This window comes from Entelurus aequoreus, linkage group LG03, assembly GCF_033978785.1.
Source record: "Entelurus aequoreus isolate RoL-2023_Sb linkage group LG03, RoL_Eaeq_v1.1, whole genome shotgun sequence".
NCBI lineage: Eukaryota > Metazoa > Chordata > Actinopteri > Syngnathiformes > Syngnathidae > Entelurus > Entelurus aequoreus.
In genome coordinates, this window is record NC_084733.1 from 56,843,566 (window position 1) to 56,868,782 (window position 25,217).

General features: G+C 41.6%; 1 protein-coding gene across 4 annotated transcripts in view; it reads left to right on the top strand.

The window, feature by feature from the left end:
* LOC133646660 (regulator of G-protein signaling 6-like) overlaps positions 1–25,217 on the top strand; it is a 183,802-nt gene that overhangs the window by 124,789 nt on the left and 33,796 nt on the right. For 3 of the 4 annotated variants that reach the window (XR_009825329.1, XM_062042258.1, XM_062042259.1), the window contains exons 6-7: positions 18,644–18,695; positions 23,139–23,203. The exons of the other annotated variant lie outside the window; for it this stretch is intronic. Coding sequence is in view for 2 of the 3 variants with exons in the window: in XM_062042258.1 (XP_061898242.1) it covers positions 18,644–18,695; positions 23,139–23,203 (117 nt within the window). In the remaining variant the exon portion in view is untranslated. The remainder of the gene's footprint in view (positions 1–18,643; positions 18,696–23,138; positions 23,204–25,217) is intronic. 4 annotated transcript variants of the gene reach the window in all.

Below are 25,217 nucleotides of genomic sequence, written 5' to 3' on the forward strand. Positions count from 1 at the left end.
AATAAAAAAAAGTCTCCTTTCCACATCCTGCCGACCGTCTTTCATTTTTGTTGAGTTTTTATGTCATCTTACTTACTAAATCAGTCACAGTAAAAATCTAAATGTTATGTTGTCAATGCACCTTAATCGTAATCTGAACACAGAAGTGAAGCAACACCCACCTCTAGAACGACACACGGAGCAGGTGTTAGCTGCAGAGATGTCGCCTTTTCTCACGGCGAAAAATAGTCCTTTCTTGTTGGGAGAACAACTTGCCATGGCTTTGAACCTGATATTTCCATAAGGTAGACTTTCTTTGTATATATTGTAGCGGCTGGCTACGGGGTGTTAGCCAATGGCTTTGGCTGGGGGGCGGGACTTCCGCGGAAGTTAGGGAAGTGACATTGTTGATAGGAAGGAGGGTGTCGAGTTTTGCCAGGAAAAAGGATAGACACACATTGGAGCTGTTGTTTGGTTAAATTGCATCTTGCACAATAAAGACAAGACAAACAAAGAAGTCGCATGAGCCTACATTCCTGGGATAGTATACTACACTGGTGTCAAAAGTAAAAACGGCAATTTCGAAAGAGACTGTCGTGGTAAGGACACGCTGCGTTCCGCGCATTAGCCAGTTAGCTTCAGTCTGTGAGTTAGCTAGGACCGCAAGCCATTTAGCATGTTTAGCTCCGGTGAGAATAAGTTTAAAGTTGAGCAGGATGACGCTGTTTTGGAGCGGGTGACCGTCGAACAGCCGCGCTCCTGCTCGCACGCGCGCGGCCGTGAAGACGTAAAGATGTCGCCGCTGCCGCCGCCACCCACTACTTCCCTGCACAGCGTGTCTCCCCCACCGTCTGCTGCCTCAGTGAAGACGCCAAAATTTGCAGGTGGATCGGATTGGGAGGCATTCCACGCTCAATTTGAACTGTTGGCGGGCGCTAGAAGGTGGGAAGCAAGGGACAAAGCATTACATTTAGCTTTGTGTCTGGAGGGAGAGGCTCTTTCGTGCCTCCTGCTGCTGGATCCTGAACAGCAGCGGTGCTACGCAGCCTTGGTGGGGGCGCTCAAGAGGAGGTTTGGGAGATGGTCTCAGCCAGCACTTTTAAAAACTGAACTGAGAGGGAGGTGCAGGAAGCCTGGCGAGCCACTCCGGGGGCATTGACATTGAGGGCCAGGTGCGGCGGGCATATGGTCACCTGCATGCTGATGCACGAAACGTGCTCGCAACTGACCTGTTTGTTGGAGCTATTATTCCTCCTGACCTGCGCGTGCAAGTGCAGCTTCAGCACCCGAGGTCCCTGCAGGAGGCACTGGAAGCTGCCGTTGAGAGGGAGATGCTGGGGAGTGCAGCTGCAGCCGGGGAACTGGAAATGAAACCCCATCCAGTGAGGGCGGCATCGTCACACCCGTCTAGTCACGGGGCTCCGGCTTGGGCGACAGAAATTACCGAACTACTGAGGGCGGTGACTCTGCAAAGTCAACGTGGCCCGCGCCCCATGCAGGTCTGCTGGGGATGTGGCCAACCTGGACACTTTCGCAGGGAGTGCCCTGCCACTCGTCGTGAGCCGGGAAATGGCGCCGGGCCCGCATAGTCAGGGGTATGCGGGCCCCTACGTTCACCGCGGACCCTGACTCGCCAGCCCAGGCTCGTCAGGCAGGGTAGGGAGCCCGTTAGCACAGCCAGGGGGGAGGGGCTCCACCCCCCCAGAAGCAGACGACGACTCGCCTTCTACACCTTCTTCTCGCTTTCGGGCAGCCGGAGGAGCCCAGCAGCACAGCCAGGAGGGGGGGGCTAGATCCCCCCAGAAGTAGATGACAGCAGTGTGCCACCTATGGCGGTGGGCTGGACACGGGGGGGCCCAAAGGAGGGGGATCCTGCCACGTTGCTGTCTCTGTCCAGGGGGTGCCTACCGTGGGCCTGGTGGACACAGGGTCATCAGTAACGCTGGTAAGACCGGACGTTCTGCCCAGCAGTACACCACTTGAGCCCACAGCAGTACAGCTACGCACAGTCACGGGCCAGCTAGGTCCTATGGTGGGAAAGGGTTTCCTGTGGTTGTGCGTGGGGGGAAAGCGAGTTCGCCATCTAGTTTGGGTGGCAGACATGCAAGACTGCTGCATCTTAGGGCTGGACTTCCTCCAAGTCACTGGGTGCCTGCTAGACATGGGGAGGGGTACACTTAACTTCCCGGGGGGGCCCTACAGTTGCCATGGGTACCCTAGTTCCCGGGCCTCTATCCGTTCCCCACATGCCTCTGCATTCTTGTTGCCTCACACCACACCTAGTTACTACCCCTGCCCTCGCCCTGTCTCCCTTCAGTCAATAAGGGGGGAGACAGAGCTGTTTTTTCCCGGGGATGCCAGCCCTGGGCATCCCTACCCACGGCCCCCCACCCGCAGCCAGTACCCCCGGTCATAGGGGGAGGGGTGTGGAGAGAGGAGTACGGGGACTTGGAGAAACAGCAACAGGAGCAGCTGAAACAGCTGCTGATGGAATTCCAGGGCAGCTTTGCAATGAATGAGAGTGAAGTGGGAAGAACCCACTTGGCAGAGCATGTAATAGACACTGGCTTGGCGCGGCCCATCAAGTGCCATGCGCACCGCATCCCCCTCGCTTGACAGCAGGTATGCGACAAGGCCGTGGATGACCTGCTGCTGGCCGACTTTATTGAACCGTCTGAGAGCCCCTGGGCGGCACCTGTGGTCATGGTCGCGAAAAAGAAGGCTGGAGATTGGCGATTCTGTGTGGATTACAGACGGCTGAACGAAGTGACCACAAAGGACTCTTACCCCCTCCCCCGTATTGATAATGATAAATGATAAATGGGTTGTACTTGTATAGCGCTTTTCTACCTTCAAGGTACTCAAAGCGCTTTGACAGTATTTCCACATTCACCCATTCACACACACATTCACACACTGATGGGGGGAGCTGCCATGCAAGGCGCTACCAGCAGCCATCAGAGGCAAAGGGTGAAGTGTCTTGCCCAAGGATGAGTCCTTGGACCTAGTTCCCGGCTCCTCGTGGTTCACCACTCTGGACCTTAAAAGCGGATATTACCACAGAGGTGTGGACTCGAGTCACATGACTTGGACTCAAGTCAGACCCGAGTCATGAATTTGATGACTTTAGACTTGACTTGACAAAATGTTAAGAGACTTGCAACTCGACTTAGACTTTAACATCAATGACTTGTGACTTCACTTGGACTTGAGCCTTTTGACTTGACATGACTTGCTACTTTCCCCAAAACCCAAAGATTAAAAAGTTATTCAGAAGCGCTCTGTAGCTTTCATTTTGTACGTGTCTGTCTATCTATCAGCGTGTGTGCTGCGTGTCAGTGTGCGTGCTCTCTGTACAATAGCCAATCAAATTAGATCTACGTTGTTTTCATCCCACAGCCTTCATCCAATCAAATTGCAGGACAACCACCGAACAAGAGTTGTCAGACAACGCGCCAGTGAGAAAGATTCATACCAAAGTTGGTTTCGTTCGGGTATAAAAACTACGACTTGGTCAACAAAAAACTAATTGCAGTATGCTAAACGTGCAGTTCGAATATTACAGACGGAGACGCAACAACTTCCAACTTCGTTCGACATTTGAAGATGCAGAAGAAGGGTAAGTTTTGAATGTAAGCTAACGTTTATTGGCTAAGTACGTGACTTTTATTTGTTGTGTAGTTAAATCAGTGAGGCTGTAAACTCACTGCTAACGTTATAACCATAGACATCTTATAAGTAAACGCAGCATCGAGCGCTACTGCCTACTGGCGCTGACGAGCGCGGGGCCGTCATTTGGAGTGGTGATCAGTGCAATTCATTTGGCAGGAGCAATGAACTGTCAGCTCAATTTCATTCATTTTACCTCACTGAATACCACTGATTTTCACACGTTTTTTTGTAATACGTGTAGCTATGATAAAGGACACACGTTATGGTGTGTTTTAATATTCATAGTTTGCTTAACAGTAATAGAATATTATTATATGCTATAAGTGACCAGACGTCCGAGATCAAAACTGGGAATATAAAATATAAAAAAACGGTCAGCTATTTTTAAGTTGAAGAAACAATATGATTAGGTTATATAAACATGCGTATATCCTACATAAACAATGTATGAATACATTAAATATCTATATATCTTAGGGACCTATAGACGGTATCTCTGTTGCTGCAGCAGCAGAGATTTTATTCTGTCTTGACACTTTGTATTGATATTTTGTATTACATTCTTCCCTTAAATTATAATGTTTACAGTGAATGTTTATGTATGTCGCTTTGGATAAAAGCGTCTGCCAAATACTTAAACATAAACATATATAAACAACTGAAAGTCTTTATATCAGCTAAAACCACCAATCTGTTTCACTGGATTCAGAATAAAACCAAATTCTGTCTACCCAACAATGTTAGTATTTGAATATTGTTACTTGAAGACTTATTCCTGGTTACAATTATACTGTTAAGAAAGTATTGTCTTATATTTTGCCTAAAATGAGAATGCATCATAATCAGTGGCGGCTGGTGAATTTTGTTTTAGGTGGGGCTGAAAGTTTGTAAACCAAACCCCTGTAGGGGGGTCATCCTCCCCCAGAAGATTTCTTTGTGATTTTCACATACAATTATTGAAGATCTTTGCTCCTTCTCAACTCTGTGCTAATATTCTTTTCACAAAATACAACCAATAGTACGTTAATGCCAAATCTTACTTGTGAAAAGTAATCCCCCGATTCCTATTTTCAACAGTCAGCTCATTTGAGCAGGAAAACGCTGAACACCAGCCCGGCATCTTTGTTTTCTACCTGTCAACTGTCAGTTTAGGCTGCTCGCCGGCTCCTTATCACCACTTCAAGATGGCGGCCAAATTGCTAGCGTCACAGCAGCCAATGCTGCGTCTACTTATAAGATGTCTATGGTTATAACGTCATTTCAAACACGGCAATCTGTTGCGTCCACTGCAGTTCGCTACCTTATTCATACTTTTTGTCAAGTGGTTTTTTTTAAGCAGGGTTGCATGAGGTACCTACACTTAACGTTACGTTAGTCAATGTATCACACACAGTAACGTAACGTTAGACGGCGGTCAGCAGCACCGCATATTTTAGCCACCTACAAAAAGACAAACATAGTCAAATAAAGGTCAGTTAAAATCTATACTATATTAAGAATATGTGTACATATTGCGTAGGGCCCTGACATCTAAAAAGTACAATTCTGTTCATTGTTATGTTCATGTATTTGTTATGTTTTTCATGTGTACGCACACATAAACACACATACAGTATGAGATGAGATCAATGAGATAAGGTAACAACAGGATAGAAACTGCTGTGGAACTAGTTACAATGCAATATGCCATGGAAATACAATGTTAACACTTTTGTGCAATTAAGCACAGTTGCACTTGTTTTTTAAAATGTGTTTATTCTGTAAAGGAATGAGTTAAATGTTTAAAATGACTGGTTAATAGGGCTATTATGAAGTGCAATATCAGCGCTATTTTTTTTCCTGCAATTTCAAATGCACTTGTTTTAATAAATAAATACAGTGTTTTAAAAGCATACACAATCTGTGTAAATATATTAGTCTGTGGTTAAAAGGACTTGAAAGGACTCGAAACTCAAAATGCAGGACTTCAGACTTGACTTGAGACTTTCCAGTCTTGACTTTGGACTTGACTAAACTGACAGTTGACAGGTAGAAAACAAAGATGCCGGGCTGGTGTTCAGCGTTTTCCTGCTCAAATGAGCGGACTGTTGAAAATAGGAATCGGGGGATTACTTTTCATAAGTAAGTTTTAACATTAACGTACGGTACTATTGATTGTATTTTGTGAAAATAATATTACCACAGAGTTTAGAAGGTGCACAGATCTTCAATATTTGTATGTGAAAATCACAAATAAATCTTCTGGGGGAGGATGACCCCCCTACAGGGGTTTGGTTTACAAACTTTCAGCCCCACCTAAAACAAAATTCACCAGCCGCCACTGATTATGATGCATTCTCATTTTAGGCAAAATATAAGATAATACTTTCTTAACAGTATAATTGTAACCAGGAATAAGTCTTCAAGTAACAATATTCAAATACTAACATTGTTGGGTAAGACAGAATTTGGTTTTATTCTGAATCCAGTGAAACAAATTGGTGGTTTTAGCTAAAATAAAGACTTTCAGGAGTTTATGTATGTTTATGTTTAAGTGTTTGGCAGACGCTTTTATCCAAAGCGACATACATAAAAAATACATATAAATTGATTCTAGGAGGGGACCTCAACTTAGTATTTAATCCAAATATAGATCGGTCCAGAGTGACTGGGAGTCACCGTGAGTCTCAATCAGTGGTGATACTTAAGCAATATATGAACGATTATGGTCTTTGCGATGCCTGGCGTTCTTATCACCACACTCTTAGGGAATACACTTAATTTTCCCCAGTTCACCACTCATTCTCTCGCATTGATTACTTTTTAACTAGTAGCTCAATTTTATCTGAAATCGCAAACATTCACATTCATCCTATCATCATCAGTGACCATGCACCTGTCTCACTTTCCCTCACTAACAAAACTATAACTGCACCTATAAAACAATGGAGACTTAATACATCATTACTAAAGGACCCAGACTTCCTCAACTATTTTGAGAAAGAATGGACAGATTTTTTAGATTTTAATGATCAACCAGAAATCACGGCGTGCATTCTCTGGGAGGCCGCAAAAGTAGTTATGCGAGGAAAAATAATTTCTTATTCATCATACAAGAAAAAAAAGGAACGTTTACTAGAGCAGGAACTTGAAAATAAAATAAAAATATTAGAAATAGCTTATGCGAACTCACAAAATGAACATACTCTGAACGAACTGAGAAAACTCAAATTAGATTTAAGAGAAATAATTGATAAGAAAAGTCAATTCCTGCTCCAGAGGTTACGCTTAGAAAAATTTGAACATGACAATAAACCAAGCAAATATTTGGCTAACCAACTAAAATTAAACAAAGAAAAAAACTCCATACCATCCATTAAGGATTCAGCTGGGAACATTACTCACGTTCCTGAGGAAATTAACTCCATATTTAGAGACTTTTACAGAAACTTGTATACACCCCAGATTGACCCATCTCTTTCAGACATTGAGACATTTCTCAATGGTATAGACTTACCTAAATTAAATACAAGGCAGGTATCAAATTTAGATCTTGCTATTTCTGTAGATGAACTTCACGATGCTCTTCAACAGATGCCAAACAATAAAGCACCAGGGCCTGATGGGTTCCCTGTGGAGTTCTACAAAACATTCTGGTCACTGCTAGCTCCGATATTTACGAAAATGGCCTTAGAGATTAAAGAAAACTCATTCCTTCCTCCAAATATGAACTCTGCCACAATCAGTCTCTTGCTAAAACCTGATAAAGACCCAACACTTCCATCCAGTTACCGGCCAATCTCCCTGATTAATGCTGATCTTAAAATTATCTGCAAAGTATTAGCTCAAAGATTAGAAAAACTCACTCCATATATAGTACATCCTGATCAAACAGGTTTCATCAAAGAGAGACAATCGTCCAACAATGTTCGCCGTCTACTCAATGTGATAGACTATTCTGTTATTCATAATTTAAAAACAGCTGTTGTTTCATTAGATGCTGAAAAAGCATTTGATAGAGTGAATTGGAATTTTCTTTTAGCTACTCTACAGAAATTTGGATTTGGAGACTCATTTATAGAATGGATCAAGGTCCTATATAGTTTCCCTACAGCCTCGGTTAGAACGAATAGCCAAATCTCCCCAAGGTTTAATCTTATGAGGGGCACAAGGCAAGGGTGTCCACTTTCTCCGTCACTGTTTGCTATATTTATTGAACCTCTTGCAACCGCAATTCGACAGCATGCAAATATTAAAGGCATCCATACCGCAACCGTTCATCATAAAATAAGCCTTTATGCTGATGATGTATTACTTTTCTTACAAAATCCACATTCTTCTCTTCAACATACAATCTCACTTATCAATAAATTCAGTTCTATTTCCGATTACTCAATCAACTGGTCCAAATCTACTGTGTTACCAATTAATTTTGACTTTCAGAGCACCTCATCGATTCCACTGCATAAAGGGAACATTAAATACCTGGGAATCAATATTTCCTCCACATTGTCAGATCTGAATCGCTTGAATTACTCCCCAATCTTAAAATTGATTGAGGATGATCTGGCGCGTTGGAAAGCACTGCCAATCTCACTTATGGGAAGGGTTACTACCGTGAAAATGATGGTCTTGCTTAGGGTTAATTATCTCTTTTCAATGATTCCAACCAAACCTTCTCAAATCTGGTTTAAATCACTAGACTCACACATCAATCAGTTTCTTTGGAAGAGTAAACCAGCACGAATCAGCCTTAAAACTTTACAAAAACCCAAAGAATACGGGGGTCTAGAACTCCCAAACTTTTCGTATTACTTCCTTGCAAATAAACTACAATATATATTAAAATGGACCAATCCCACTTTATTAGATAGTTTATGGTTAGAGATTGAACAATCACTTAGCCAGGAGATCCCAATTTCTAACTTGCCCTTTATTAGCCAAATTCTCCGAAAACACAACTGCTTCAAAAGTATTAATATACGCACTACCTTAACAGCTTGGTGGGAGTTTTTGAAAATAACTGGATCCCCGCTCACTCCCTGTCAATTTACGCCTATTTGGAATAATCCTGATTTTATTTTAAACAAGAAGCCATTGAACTTTCCAACATGGTATGATAAAGGAGTCAGATGTCTTGGGGATATCATCAATGCAAACAGTTTTATCTCTTTTAAAAGTTTAATAACACAATATGCAATCAATCCTAATAAATTCCTAGAACATATACAAATCAAATCTGTAATTAGCGCAAGATTCAACAAAACAACAATGGAAAGTAATCCTACGACCGTTAAATTCTTCAAAACATCAGCCCCCAAAGCTTTATCCAAATTATATGCTCTCTTATCAAAAATAGATAACACAATAAGTATCCCAACTTCCAAATGGCACTCAGACGTATCCACAAGCCTTGACCCAGAATTCTGGAAACAAATATGCCTCAATACTTCTCGTTTGATTAAGAATCCGAATTTACGACTGATTCAGCTCAAAATACTTTACAGAATACATTACACCGGTCTAAGAATGTATAAAATGGGTTTAGCTGACTCTAACATTTGTGTACACTGCTCAGATAATAAGGTAGATAACTACTTACACTCAATGTGGTCCTGTGCTCCCGTGAGTAACTTTTGGCTTGGAGTGTGCGAGAACCTATCATTAGCATTAGAGATTCCTATTCCCATCTCCCCCGCACTCTGCCTGTTGGGTGATCTCTCCGCAACTGACTTTGATATAAACAAAACATACCTCCTTATAAATGCAATAGGCATCGCCAAGAAAACTATTCTCATGAATTGGAAATCAAAAAATAATGTATGTATAAACCTTTACAAAAACATTTTATTAGATTATGTAGTTATGGAAAGAATGTCTGCTGAATCAAGACAACAACTGACAGAATTCAGATCTCTTTGGGCACCGCTAATTGATTTCCTGACCTGATTCCCATGGGGGCCGGGGCTGGGGCTCTGTCCCGGGGGTCTTGCTCCGTGGGTGGGGGGTCGTGGGTGCCGGGGGGGCCGTGTGCCGCGGGGTCGGGTGGGCCTGGGGTGTGTTCCCTGGTGCCGGCCTGGCGGGCTGATCCGTGAGTGGTCTGGGGGCTGGGGGTTGATGGGGGTGCCTGGGCGGGGGTTGGGGTGCGGGTGGAGCTGTTGGGGGCAGTCGCCTTGGGTTGGGTGGGGGGCTGCCCCTCTCGTGGGTGGTTGGGCGGCGGGTTGCGCCCGTGGGGCCGGGGCCTTGCCGCTGTCGGGCGGGGGTCGGCTCGTGCCCCTCTGGCTTCGGGTGTCCGTGGGCTTCCTCCTTCTCCTGGGGCGCGGGGCGGGGTCTGCCCGGGGTCGACCTACGCTGCGGCTGTGCGGGCCCGCCTGGTGCCGGGTTGGGGGGGCTGCTTGCCTCCCTTGTTGGGGCCCCGGCGGTGCTGCCCGACTGCCCTGCGGGGGTCTCCCTCCTGTGTTCTACTCCGCCCTTATTTATTTATTAATTTTATTTATATATATACTTATATATATTTTTTAATTATCTATTTAATACATTTTATTTATTCTGTTAAATTATATATGTGTATATATAGGTGCGCGTGTGTGTGTGTGTGTGTGTGTGTGTGTGTGTGTGTGTGTGTGTGTGTGTGTGTGTGTGTGTGTGTGTGTGTGTGTGTGTGTGTGTGTGTGTGTGTGTGTGTGTGTACGTTTGTATGTATGTATGGTGGAATCTGTGTGTATGTATGTAGGTACATGTGTGTGTGTCGCTGCCCCGGTGTGCATTGCTGATCGCGGCACCAGGCCTGCAGAGACGCCATGGCATGCCGGCTGTGGGCGCGGGGCTGGGCCCTTATGGCTTTTTGCCGGATGGGGTGCCTGGTGGGTGGTGGGCGGGGGGGCCTGGACGTGCGGGAAAGGCTGCGGGGTTTGGTGGCGCTGGACACTGTTGGCAACCAGGCCTCATGTTTATTTTTATTTTATTTTATTTAAAGGGTTTATTTTATTTGATTTATTATTAATATTATTTTTATTTTTATTTTTATTTTTATTTTTTTTTTGTTTTTGTTTTTGTTTTGGTATATGTATGTGTGTGTATATGTGTGCATATGTATATGTATGTAGGTGTATATATGTGTGTGTGTGTGTGTGTATGTGTATATGTATATGCATGCATGTGTGTATGTGTATGTATGTGTATATACATATATGTATGTATATGTGTATGTATATATGTATGTGTGTATGTATGTGTAGGTGTGTGTATGGGTGTGGATGTCCGGTGGATCGATTGGCCTGTATGTGGATGAGTTGGGGTAGGTGGGTTGGTGGCCTCTGTGGTAGCTGGGGGTGTGCGTTGTTGTGGTTTACGGGGTAGGTCGCTTTTTTTTGTTTCGGTTTCGGCGGCCGCGGGTGTTTGTACTGCGGACGGGCGGTGGTGGTGATGGTTGCTGTGGTACTGCCGGCGGTTGGCGTCGCTGTGTTGGGTTGGAGTGGTTGGGGGACTGTGGCTGGTATCTGTGCGCTTGTGGAGTTGTGGGGGCTGGCTGGCGTTGGCTTGCCGGCTGGTTTGGGGGCTGGCATGCGGACGGGGTGCATTGACTTCTTCCCCAGTTGGGGGGCGCCATCCCCTGGCCGGAACTCGTATGGGTACGTTGCTGTGTGGATGGCCGGGATGCGGTGTATGCATTGGGCATGGGGCTGTGCGGTTTTTCTGCGTTTGGTTGCTGGTATGGGCTCTGCGGGCTTGGGTTGGGGCGGGCGGGGGGATGGCTTTGTTTGGCGGGGGGTGGGCTCGCGTGGCGTCACGCTAAAGTGGTCTGGTGTGGGTCACGGGCCGTGGGGGGGGGTGGCGGCTTCCTGGCCGTAGTTCCTGGTTGTGGGCCGCATGGACTGGGGGGGATGTCCGGGCCCTCTACTCCTCCTACTTATAGCACACACAGTCACACAAATATAGGACTTTGGGGGATTGTCCTGCGGGGAGGCATGGCGGGGGGTTGAGGATGCCTCCTATGGGGATCCAGTCCTCCTGTCTTGTCCCCTGCTCGTCCATCCCTCAATCTTAGCTGCATATTAGACACTTAGGATTTGGAGGGCTCGGCTTGGTTGGGACCCACCAAGACCTTGATATCCCCCAATTTTAATCGCATTATTAGTTCCCACAAGCATACATATCTCACTCACGCTACAGTACACGCATCAATAGGGACTGGAGGTCGGCTGTAATGGCTGACCTCCTAATTTTAACTACACAGTAGACACTCTGGGGGCCTTGTACATATGCATGTGGGGGGGTTGGGGTTCGGCGCACCCCTCATTGCCTCGTCGGCCGGCGCGGATTCCGGGGACTGCGTTCTGGTGGCCTGCCAGGCTTTTATTAATTTATTATTATTATTATTATTATTTTATATATATATATATATATATATATATATATATATATATATATATATATATATATATATATATTATATATATATATATATATATATATATATATATATATATATATATATATATATATATATATATATATATATATATATATTTTTTTTTTTTTTAAATATTTTTTATTTTATTTATTTGTTTATTTTTTTATTTTTTTTATTTTTTTATTTTTTTTTTTTAAATAATTTTTATTATTTACTTACTTTATTTAATTTAATTATTTGTATTTGTTATTTTTAATTTAATTTAATTTGTATTTCATTTTATTTATTTATTTATTTATTTAAATTATTATTATTTTTGTTTAATCTTATTATTTATTTGTGTGTGGCGTTGCGCGAGTCTCGCTTCCTGTTGGGTGGGGTCCGTGCCCGTGTGGCATGACCTTGCACTGTGGGGTCTCTGTTGGCGACTTGATGTGGTGGCGGCGCGGCGCCCGTGTCTGGTCTGGATACTGCGTCTCGGTTGTTTGGGCGGTGGTGTGTTTGTGCGGGTTTGGGTTGGGGTGGTGGGGTCTTTTGGTGGGAGGGGGGGGGGGGTGTTGGTGTCTCTTGTTTGCGTGTTGGCGTTTGGGCTGGCGCTGGCTGGTCTCTGTGATCCTGTTGGCGTGTGGTTGCCGGTCGCGTTTTTTTTTTTGATCGCTTTGATTTGATTGGGTGGTGCTGGCTGTCTGGGGGTGTTGTGGCTGCTGTTTCTGCTGCCGTTTGTTTGTGGTGTGGGCGCCCGTGGCTGCTGGGTCTGGTGCAGGGGGGTGGCTGATGTTGTGACTGGTGGCAGCGCGCGCGCGTTGTGGTTGTCGGGGCTGACAAACTGTGTATATGTATGTGTATGTGTGTGTGTGTATGTATGTATGTATGTATGTATGTATATATATATGTGTATGTGTATGTGTATGTATGTGTACATGTGTATGTTTATGTGTATGTATATATATATGTATGTATATTTCTGGGGGTACGTTCTGGGCCTGCCTGTCGGGTGGGGGTCGGCGCCTCAGGCTACTGCATCCGGACTGCGTGTCTGGAGCTCCTGGGTCCCACCGTCCATCCCTTCCGGGTGCCCGTCTTGGTTGGAGCCTGCTGGGTCTGGTCCCTGCGTCTACTGTGGTAGCTTGGTGCTGCAGGGTATTCCGAGGTGCTGCGAGTCGGCCAGTTGTTGGGGTAGCGACCTTGTGTGTCAGCATGTCTGTGATCTTCTTTTAATTCTTTTTTTATTTTTTATAAATAGATTTAATTATTTATTTATTCTTATTTTTTTATATATTTTATTAATATTATTATTATTATTATTATGTATTTATTTATTTTATTTATTTATTCCCCCTACCTCAGGGGGGGACTCGGCGGGGCGGTTGCTGGTTGTTCCATCTCCATCGTTGGGGTCCCTGGGTTCCTGTGGCCCCGTGCTGGGTGGTCCTGTGGCGGCCGGCTTGGGTGGGGTGGCCTCGCCACGCTCTCCGGGGGTGGGGGGGGGCTCGTGGGGGCCCGGTTGCCGGTGGGGCGGGGGCGGTCTTCCCGTCCGGTTGCGGGGGGTCTCCGGGCCCCTCGGGCGGGGCGTCCCGCCTTTCTGTCCGTGTGGGGTGTGGTCTCTCGCTGGCTTGGGGTCTGGCTGCCCCCTGCTTTTCTCGTGCCTTGTCCTCTGCCGGGTGCGTCTGTCTGCGGCCTGCTGCTGGCCCTTGTGGGCGGCGCGGTGGGCCAGGCTCTGGGGTTCCTGTCGCTGTCCGGCTTGGCTGCGTGGGGGCGGTGGCCCCTGGTTCCCTGGGCACCACACCTACTGTTTGTGGGATGGGCTCTCGGGGAGGCTGGGGCCGTACTCTGGCTCCCGCACACACTGGGAGTCAAATGTATTGTACATGCAAATTCAGATATACTCACACACATACATACAGACATACATAGGTACCTACGCTCCCACATACATATACAAATAAATACAGTACATATTTACACACTCAAAGTTCGTACATCCACACGCACATTCATTATACAAACATACTGTATACACATACTGTACATATACATTCACTGTAAAAACATACATATACACATACTGTACATATACACTCACTGTACAGACACACACATACACATTCTACACATATACATTCACTGTACAAACACACACATACATATACTGTACATATACATTCACTGTACAAACACACATATACACATACTGTACATATACATTCACTGTTCAAACACACATACTGTATACACATACTGTACATATACATTCACTGTACAAGCACACATTTACACATACTGTACATGTACAGGTACATATGCACACATACATTCATGCACATAATCACGTTTAATCAAACATATATTAACGTTGTTGCCCTAGGGTAAACTGGGTATAACACATGGCACACTGACAAAGCTTAACCTAAAGTTACTATAACAATCTACAAGGTTAATGTAGGTTGCTTCTCTTTCTTCCCCTCCATTTTTCTGCATTCTTTCGTATCTCAAGTTATCATTACGTATATGTATTGTTGCATTTGAACAATTGTATTGTTGATAATAAAGGTAAAGTATTGGTATTGTTTATTATCATTAGCACTATTTTTATTGGTATTCATATTGCTCCATTTTTAGTGTAATAATGCTCATTGTCATTTCTGGATTATTTTTTTATTTTCGCTAACTGCTTATTTGCTATTACTTTTACCATCATATTTGTACATGTCGTATTTGCTGATGTTGCTCTGTTGTTGTTGTTGTGTTTGCTGTTGTTGTTTTTGTCTCTCTGTCTAATCCCCCTCTTGTCCCCACAATTCCCCCCTCTGTCTTCCTTTTTCTCTCTTTCTATCCCCTCCTGCTCCGGCCCGGCTGCACCAAATGATTATATAAATACATTTAATAAAGTCAAAATACAAGTAAGGCAACAAGAGAAGTATCCTACACTTCTCTTTTGTAAAGTAAATCTGAACAGCCGATATGGGCATCTACATCTGCTATATGATTTGCCCGAGAAGCTGGGCAGGACATTAAAAAAAAAAACAAAACAAAAAAAAACATATAAAACAATCACTGTAAACATTATCATTTAAGGGAAGAATGTAATACAAAATATCAATACAAAGGGTCAGACAGAATAAACTCTGCTGCTGCAGCAACAGAGATACAGTCTATAGGTTCCTAAGATATATAGATATCTACTGTATTTATACATTGTTTATGTAGGATATACGCATGTATATAACCTAATCATATTGTTTCTTCAACTTAAAAATAGCTGACCGTTTTTTCCCCCTTCTCTGGGATTATATTCCCAGTTTTGATCTCGGACGTCTGGTCACTTATAGCATATAAGACTATTCTATTACTGTTAAGCAAACTATGAATAGTAAAACACGCCAAAACATGTGTCCTTTATCATAGCTACACGTATGACAAAAAAACGTGTGAAAATCAGTGGTATTCAGTGAGGTAAAATGAATTAAATGCGCTGACAGTTCATTGCTCCTGCCAAATGAATTGCACTGAGTGGAGCGGATCACCACTCCAAGATGGCGGCCCCGCGTCTCGTCTGCGCCAGTAGGCAGTAGCCCCTATAAGATGTCTATAGTTATAACGTTAGCAGTGAGTTTACAGCCTCACTGATTTAACTACACAGCAAATAAAAGTCACGTTACTTAGCCAATAAACGTTAGCTTACATTCAAAACTTACCCTTCTTTGTGCATCTTCAAATGTCGAACGAAGTTGGATGTTGTTGCGTCTCCGTCTGTAATATTCGAACTGCATGTTTAGCATACTGCAATTCGTTTTTTGTTGACCAAGTCGTAGTTTTTATACCCGAACGAAACCAACTTTGGTATTAATTTTCCTCACTGGCGTGTTGTTTGACAACTGTTGTTCGGTGATTGTCCTGCAATTTGATTGGATGAAGGCTGTGGGATGAAAACAACGTAGATCTAATTTGATTGGCTGTTGTACTGAGAGCACACACACTGACACGCAGCACACACGCTGATAGACAGACACGTACAAAATGAAAGGAACGCAGCGCTCCTGAATAACTTTTTAAACTTTGGGTTTGGGGGAAAGTAGCAAGTCATGTCAAGTCAAAAGGCTCAAGTCCAAGTGAAGTCACAGGTCATTGATGTTAAAGTCTAAGTCGAGTTGCAAGTCTCTTTACATTTTGTCAAGTCGAGTCTAAAGTCATCAAATTCATGACTCGAGTCCAAGTCATGTGACTCGAGTCCACACCTCTGCTTTGTGGTGTCCTTAGACTGAAGGAAAATAAGGGAAGGGGAGGGTTTGGAACCCGCTTTTATGTGATGTAAGGGTTATGTTGTTTACACTGTTTTGTTTGCACTAATGGGTTGCTCTGATTTACATGCTGCTATGATGTTACCAAATGTTGCCTTACGGGTCAGTCCTTGAGGACGAGGACTTTTTGTAAGGGGGGTTAACTTCCAGGGAAGTTAGGGAAGTGACATTGTTGATAGGAAGGAGGGGTTCGAGTTTTGCCGGGAAAAAGGATAGACACACATTGGAGCTGTTGTTTGGTTAAATTGCATCTTGCACAATAAAGACAAGACAAACAAAGAAGTCGCATGAGCCTACATTCCTGGGATTACTACAATATATATAGTTATGCTTCTGTACTCCACATGCCATACCAGACCTGCTCCAAACATGTCTTCTGCTGCAAAGCCTATATTGGATGTTTCCCACACATGATTGCAATTTGCAATAGGGCCTTTATAAACCCTGCTGTTGCTACTCTACTCTTTTACCAGTTTTTGTACAGTGGCTTCGCTCCCTTTTTGTATCTTGTTTTTCCACCGTCGTTTTTTGTTAATCATTCCGGACTTTGAGTTTTTCCATACCCGTGTGCTCCCTTTGTTAATGCATCTTTTTGTATTTTTGACTTTTGCCTGAGTCTCTGCTTTGGGTTCCAAATACGCCCCCAAACCGGCATCTGACTATATATATATATATATGTACTGTATATATATATATATATATATATATATATATATATATATATATATATATATGTATATATATATATATATATATATATATATATATGTATATATATATATATATATATATATATATATATATATATATATATATATATATATATATATATATATATATATATATATATATATATATATATATATATATATACAAAACTCAAAACCAGTGAAGTTGGCACGTTGTGTAATTCGTAAATAAAAACAGAATACAATGATTTGCAAATGGTTTTCAATTTATTTTCAATTGAAAAAGAGTGCGGGTACTAGACTGGCCGGCCTGCCTGTAGTCCAGACCTGTCTCCCATTGAAAATGTGTGACGCAAGATGAAGCCTAAATTACCACAACGAAGACCCCGGATTGTTGAACAACTTAAGCTGTACATCAAGCAAGAATGGGAAAGAATTCCACTTGAAAACCTTCAAAACTTGGTCTCCTCAGTTCCCAAAGGTTAACTGAGTGTGGTTAAAAAGAAAGGCCATGTAACACAGTGGTAAAAATGCCCCTGTGCACCTTGTTTGCAATGTGTTGCTGCCATTAAATTCTAAGTTAATGATTATTTGCAAAAAAAAAAATGTTTCTCACTTCGAACATCAAATATCTTGTCTTTGCAGTCTATTCAATTGAATATAAGTTGAAAATAATTTGCAAATCATTGTATTCTGTTTTTATTTACGAATTACACAACGTACCAACTTCACTGGTTTTGAGTTTTGTACAGTATATACACACACACACATAGCTACACCATTTTTTTTAAATATTTGTTAATTGGTACTGATTGTCATGTGTCACATTATGATGCATCTAGGAATGAATGCATTGGCACATCAGTGTTGTTTATAGGCCAATGAATAGCATACTAAGGAGATCAAACTTTTCTCAAAGGGTTTACTGCGCAGTGCTAATGAGGACAATCCTTGCTAAGCTTATTACTCATCCCACCAAGTTTGATGGTGCAGGTCCCCTCTGGACATTGAGTCAGAACATGAGGAAGGCAGTAGAACGCTGCATAAAGTACAGGCTGTGATTGTTTATGGTTTTTCTCCTTCTGCTCGAGCCTGGACTTTGACACTTGGACAGGTCCTGCTGACAGCTAAGGGCTCCATGATGACTCATTACTGTGAATGGCTCATAGAAATGGTAATCTGGTTTGTTAGTCCAGGCTGCATCCAATGTGAGAAGTGCTGCACTGGCTCTTCACTTTTCATTGTCAAATGGCCAACAAATCAGCTTCGCATTCCGTTAAACCTTTGCATTTGTCACTGCCGCTGCCTAATACTTAAACCCATCATTGTGCGTGTCAAACTTAGGTTACGTATTCTTCCTCATGATGTTTTGTTTCAACAGTCCCACATTCCCACTACTATTGAAGGGTCCATGTGTGTCTAGAAAATTACTATATATATATATATATATATATATATATATATATATATATATATATATATATATATATATATATATATATATATCCAGTAGTTTCAAAATTTGAGCCGACAGTATCAAGCCTATTAATGGGACTCTGATTGTATAATAAATCAAAACCATATTTCTCTCTGTTTTTGAACTTTTTTGCCAGTCTCCATACTTCTGGCCTTCAAATTGCTGGGAGCCTGAGAACACAGACTATGGTAAGTTATATACTATATATGCACTTCATCCTGCACTCTGATCCCTACAGGGTCACCCCTTGAAATATAAAATACAGGGCCTGATCTACTCAAGGTATGATGCTGATTATTAGAACACCCACAATTATGGAAAGAGGAGAAGCAAATATAATCATTAAGCACTCACAATACGATTTGTCAAGGCTAAGATTATTCTGCGGCAGCTGTTTGAAATGTTACGCACAAATAGCTCTGAGAAATGAGGTGATCACACTGCAAAGACAGACAATGGACAGAGAATCCTCCGTCCTATGTGTGTACATTATAATTCGAGAACACATGAGTTCTGCCAGTCACAGGGGAGCTGCGGTTGATTAAAGGGCCCCTATACCTGATGCTACCTGCTCATGTGTATTTGGGATCTAAAATCAAATTGTGGAGGCACAGCAGATATATTTAAAAAACAATCTTGCCTTCCTTCTGACTTCCTCAAAACGTTCCGTCTTTTTTAAAACTTTCTTTAATCAGTCAAACAAAATAACACGTAATATGGATGGATGGATTAAATACAATAATAATACATAATAATACAATTCCAATTACAAACCAGCAACATCCCGAATAGCAATCAACAGAGTAATTGAGAAGGCACAAAAACATGACACAAAAAATCAAAAGGAGTCAAACAAAAAATTAATACTATCAACAGTGTCAAAATTATTAAGAACTCCACCATATAGTGATTAAAAACATTAAAAGAAACAACAATTAAAAAAAAAAAGTATTTGTTGGAATCACTCATTTACATTGCTATCACAGTCATTTCTAAAAAAAAAATTCAAAAGAATAGTGTCACTGTGGCCTAAACTTGCATCGCATCTCATAAGCTTGACAACACAACACATCCTATTCAATATTTTCCACAAGGATACGAAATTCCCAACGGTCCGTTAGAAATTTTGTTCAAGTGTGACGCTTTGTTCAAGCGTGACATATATGGTGGACATTTACCCAAACATCCTTCCGTGTGTCAGCCAATTTAAATTTATGCAAAACCAGCTGTGCTACAACATCATGATGACAGTGAAACCCAATGAAAGAAAATGCTCTGTTAAGTGTTTGCTTTAACCAACGCACGTCACTACACAAACTTTCAGCCTCATCTAAAGTAAAGAGTGCCTCACTTTGACCTTTCATGATTCGTGCCTTTACCTGTGAAGGAGGCGCTTCGAGTATGCAAAAGATTAGCCCTATGTGACAGTCTCTCGCTGTCGTGTGGGTTCTCAGGACCACCAAGTAAGGACATTGTTGCGCAGGTTAGACTTTCTTTTATTTTTTTCAATAAGTCAAAAGTCTCTACGGGTTGCTTTTCAGCCTTGCCGTGTCCTGCTTCCTGTGCCGCTCCAACTTTTCAGTCGCGTGCGTCTTCATCTTCGTCTTCCTGTGGCTCTCTCTCGCTCTCGTTCAGCATCCGCTTCTCTTTGGCTTCTTCTGTGATCTCCGCCTCTCTCCCCGACGTTTCCGGCTGCCGCCATTTTACACAGTGTGAGGTGATTATCAAATTGTGCCCAGCTGGGCGCTCCACGCACCTGGTAACAATTGCGGCGTCGATCTCGGCGCGCAGCGCCTCGCCGCTTGCTCGCCGCTTGCTCGCCGCTTGCTCGCCGCTTGCTCGCCGCTTGCTCGCCGCTTGCTCGCCGCTTGCTCGCCGCTTGCTCGCCGCTTGCTCGCCGCTTGCTCGCCGCCATCTTGGGCCGGGCTCCGGTGTGCCCTGCCTCGCTGTCAGACTGCCGGCTCCGCCTCTCCACACCCTACTTCAAACACAGACCTTAAAAAAAAAACGGATTTTCCCCCCAAAAAAATACTTTTAATGGCGGGCTCGGTGGGTACTATTTATGGCAGTGGAAGAGACAATGAAACATAATTAGTAACAGTAGGTTATAAATGTGTGAATGATACGTAAGCAATGTTAGTTCGATTTGTTGTGTAGTTAGCTAAACCTTCTACTAGAAGACAAGAGCATCACCGTCTTCCGGCAAAATAATACATTATTTTCCTAAAAACTACATTTAATTTACATGATGTGGAATAGAAAAGCCTTTTAATGTCACACATCGAGGATATAGCGTTAGAAAGTTACAGACTTGGTAGAAACATTTCTGCCGGGTGGGGGCGAATGTGCACTCAGCCTGAGGGAGCAAGTGAGGAGAGGTTCATTTGATTTTAACAACTGCGCCTTTCAAAACGAACTGTTTTAAAAAGGAGGAAAAAAATGGCTTGAAAATAGGTCTGTAAAACAAAATGCATGCATTTTTTTCCGCCAAAAAACCACCATTACATGTTATGTTGACCACAATGAAGTATTTTAAATATAGAAAAAAAAATCATGAAATGACCCCGTTAACGAAAACACACATTCTGAAGCATAACGTGATCTCTTCCCTTGGGAAGCTGGACCACATTGCAATTTTCCAACATGCGAGGCTGAACTCACCTCCAGGATGACAAGTGCCTTGTTGAGGAAGGTGAAGGTGCTGGAGTGCCCAAGTATGACTCCTCCATACCTGAACCCAATTGAGCACCTTAATTGGAAGATTGAGGAGGACAAGGTGGTCTGACATTCTCCAGCTCTGTTATCAGTCATCATGGAGGAGTGGAAGAGAATTCCAGTAATGATCCGTGCAGCTCTGGTAAATTATTTGCCAAGGAGAATTAAGGCATGGCTCGATAACAATGGTGCGCACACAACATATTTACACTTAGGACAGGTGTACTTACTTGTCTTGCCAGCTGTTTGGAAAATATTGACTGTGTTGAGTCAGGGGACATCAAATCTATACTGCTGTACAAGCTGCACACAGACTACTTTAACCCCCCAGGGGACATTCAATTTTAATTATCTTCAAAACCAAACAGGACATAATAGTCCTCAAGTTTTTGAAGGGCTAAAAAACTTTTTTTTATTTTGTTTTACTGTTTTTGCTCAGATTTGACAAACTTTAGTCCTAAACAAAAATATAAAATATATAATTTGTTTGTGAGTTGTTTTTTTGGTTAAATGTTGACCCTTTTGAAGGCCACTTTATCAGATATTACAGGTTTAAATTGGCAAAATTACTTGGGTTATGCAAATGTATACTAATTTAAAATTGTGACATCATTTGATGAAAATCCCTTCAAAGGGTGAAAGTTAAAAAAAATAAAAGGACATTTTGGTATTTTTGTTTTGGGCTGAAGTTGCTTGAGAGATTTCGAGAAACAAATATGTATCCAAAATGGGCTCTGCAAAGAGGCAACTTTTCAACTTGTCCAGGGTGTACCCTGCCTTCCGCTCGAATGCAGCTGGGATAGGTTCCAGCCACCCCTGCGACCCCGAGAGGGAGAAGCGGTAGAAAATTAATGGCGGGATCCAAAATGTTTTTATGCCTTTTGAAAAATGAAGTACTTTTATGCCCTGTTTGGCTTTCTGATATTGTTGAATAACTGCCAGTGTATTGCACACAAATAATTAGACGTTAAATTGTTTTATTTATTTAATATGAATTAAACCCTCTTATGAAAAATCTTGTAAAATGGACAAAATACAACAAACATGTCCTGAAAGGACAAAGAAGTTGTGTCAAAGGGTAACTGCACTTTGTTGGGGAATTTTGCCAATTGTTCGCAATCTTTATGAAAGACAGGACGACGGATAGATTTTTAAAAATCATTCTAACTGCTTACAGCAGAACCAATGGGAGCTCCTCTATTTTGCACACAAAATCTAATTAATATTGGATTTTATATATATATATATATATATATATATATATGTATATATATATATATATATATATATATATATATATATATATATATATATATATATATATATATATATATATATATATATATATATATATATGTATGTATGTATGTATGTATATATATATATATATATATATATATATATGTATGTATATATATATATATATATATATATATATATATATATACATATATATATATGTATATATATATATATATATATATATATATATATATATATATATGTATGTATGTATGTATGTATGTATGTATGTATGTATGTATATATATATATATATATATATATATATATATATATATATATATATATATATGTATATATATATATATATATATATATATATATATATATATATATATATATATATATATATATATATATATATATATATATGTATGTATGTATGTATGTATGTATATATATATATATATATATATATGTATATATATATATATATATATATATATATATATGTATATATATATATATATATATATATTTATTTATATATATATATATATATATATGTTGGCCATCTCCTGTGGAAATCTCTCCAGTTCATGCTAACCAAGCAGACGGACCATTTGACTAACTCCTGTGCCCTTTTTATGCTCCACTGCTGTGTGGCCCTGCAGCCATCTACCTGTGCAAGCGCACCATGCAGAATAAGGCCAGGCTGGAGCTTGCCGACTATGAGGCTGTAAGTATTTGCTCTCCATCTCATGATTTATCTCAAGAGCCTAAGATGTGTATCTTCCCATAAAACGTTACTATTAATACAATCCATACTATCTCGTAATACAAGCTCCTATGTCATATGCACAGTGCATGTTTTCTTTTTCGAAGCAACATGCAGTTGATGCAGTCGTTTACTAGCTAAAAGAAAAAAAAGGGATATCTCAGGGTGTGTTTTGACGCATTTCACTGAACTCTCACTGTTGTACAACGACACTCAGTGTTGTAATAGTGGCATGACTCTGCAAATATATTTCCATCTCTGCTATCCAGGTCATTCTATGTCCTTCCTTTTTAACACCTGCCTTGTTGGTCCTTGTTGGTGTTTCTTCTCTTTGCAATGAGGTCATGTGCTCCTTTTACGACATATGCTTGCCTGCAGTGGTATGAATGACGCACACATTAGTGTGTGTGTGTGTGTATAGTGTATCCTGAATATGTGTGATTTATGCTGGTTCAGTGCTGTGATGAACCGATGTCAAACTCATCACTGGTGTCAAACTCAAGGCCCAGATCTGGCCCGCCACATCATTTTATATGGCCTGCGAAAGCTTGGAAGTAGTAAGTGTTTATAATAAGCGTAGTGCTTTTCTTACCAAATGCATTCGTTTTTTTCCATTTTGAGAGAAAAAATAATATATACTGGATACAATTGCTTATCCCTTATACTTTAATATGATCTAATAATGCAACAAATATTATCATACGTTCTAAAAAATGTTTGTTAAAATAAAATAAATACCTAAATATTTGCTTGACTCACGATTTCAAAGCACATTATCTGTCACATTGTACACCGTAAAAATGCCAATAGATTTTACGCAAAAAATGTGACCTTAAAAACAGTGGTACCTTTTTTTTTATGTATAATTATACACAGTAAAAACAACAACCATAGATTTTACACACACACACAAAAAAATCAGTGGTATCGTTTTCCATTTAAAGTAATATGCTGTAAAAAAAATTACAGTAAAATTCTGGCAACTGAAGGGTTTTTTATCGTTAAATCTACAGATTTTTTTTTAAAGTGTACTGTAGGGAAAAATATATATAATAATCATATGTACATTATCTGCAATTGTGTAATAATAACATGAAGCAAACCCTCATTAATAACAGTTACAAAGGGCCCTCTGGGGCCAGCTATAACTGTAGTGTGGCCCCCAATGAAAACAAGTTTGACACCCCTGGTGTACATTATCCAGTTCTCAGGGCATTCAAAGATGTTTTGCCTCTCATCCAAGCAGGCTTCATCAATTCATGCTCATAGACTCACAATGGTCAGATCTCGACCAGATGGTCCCAAAGCCCCAACTTTTATCCACCAACCAGAGGAGGGCATGCTCAGCAAGGATGGTTCCACCCTATTATAGTGGGAAAAAAACATCTGTAAGCAACCCATTTGTCAATGCCAATGACAGTCATTACAATTTAATTTCGCCTCGTTAGTATTCAGGTGTTATTTGGCAACATTATCTCTGGGATACGACATCATGTCTGGAAAAATCTGCTGCTGCGCAAAAGCTAACTAGCTAGCTGCTAAGCTAATTCCGGTCCAAAGCAACTGCACCCCAAAAGCGTTTGCTCCCTCAAGCTGCTGTTACTCTTTGCCTATTGCTCCGAAGACAGCAAGAACTCGACTCGCTCGATGAAAGAAACAACATGAGTATGGCTCCCGGTTTCCTTGCACCGTTCTCATGGATATATTGGCCCTTCTAGAGGACCATGTACGAGCAGAGTAATTTCGTAACTTAAGATGCCACGGACACATTTGCTAATGTTAGCTGTAGCCAAGCTTGTAGCAGCCCTAAACGTCCTATAAGCCACGGTGAACCAGTTGAGATTGACATAGATTTAGCCCTTTAGCTAGTCCTACACCCCAGTGTGCCGGACACCACACCTTAGTCATAAGGGACTCCATCACCCGGAACATACAGCTTAGTAAACCAGCCATATTCCCGGGGGCCAGAGCACCT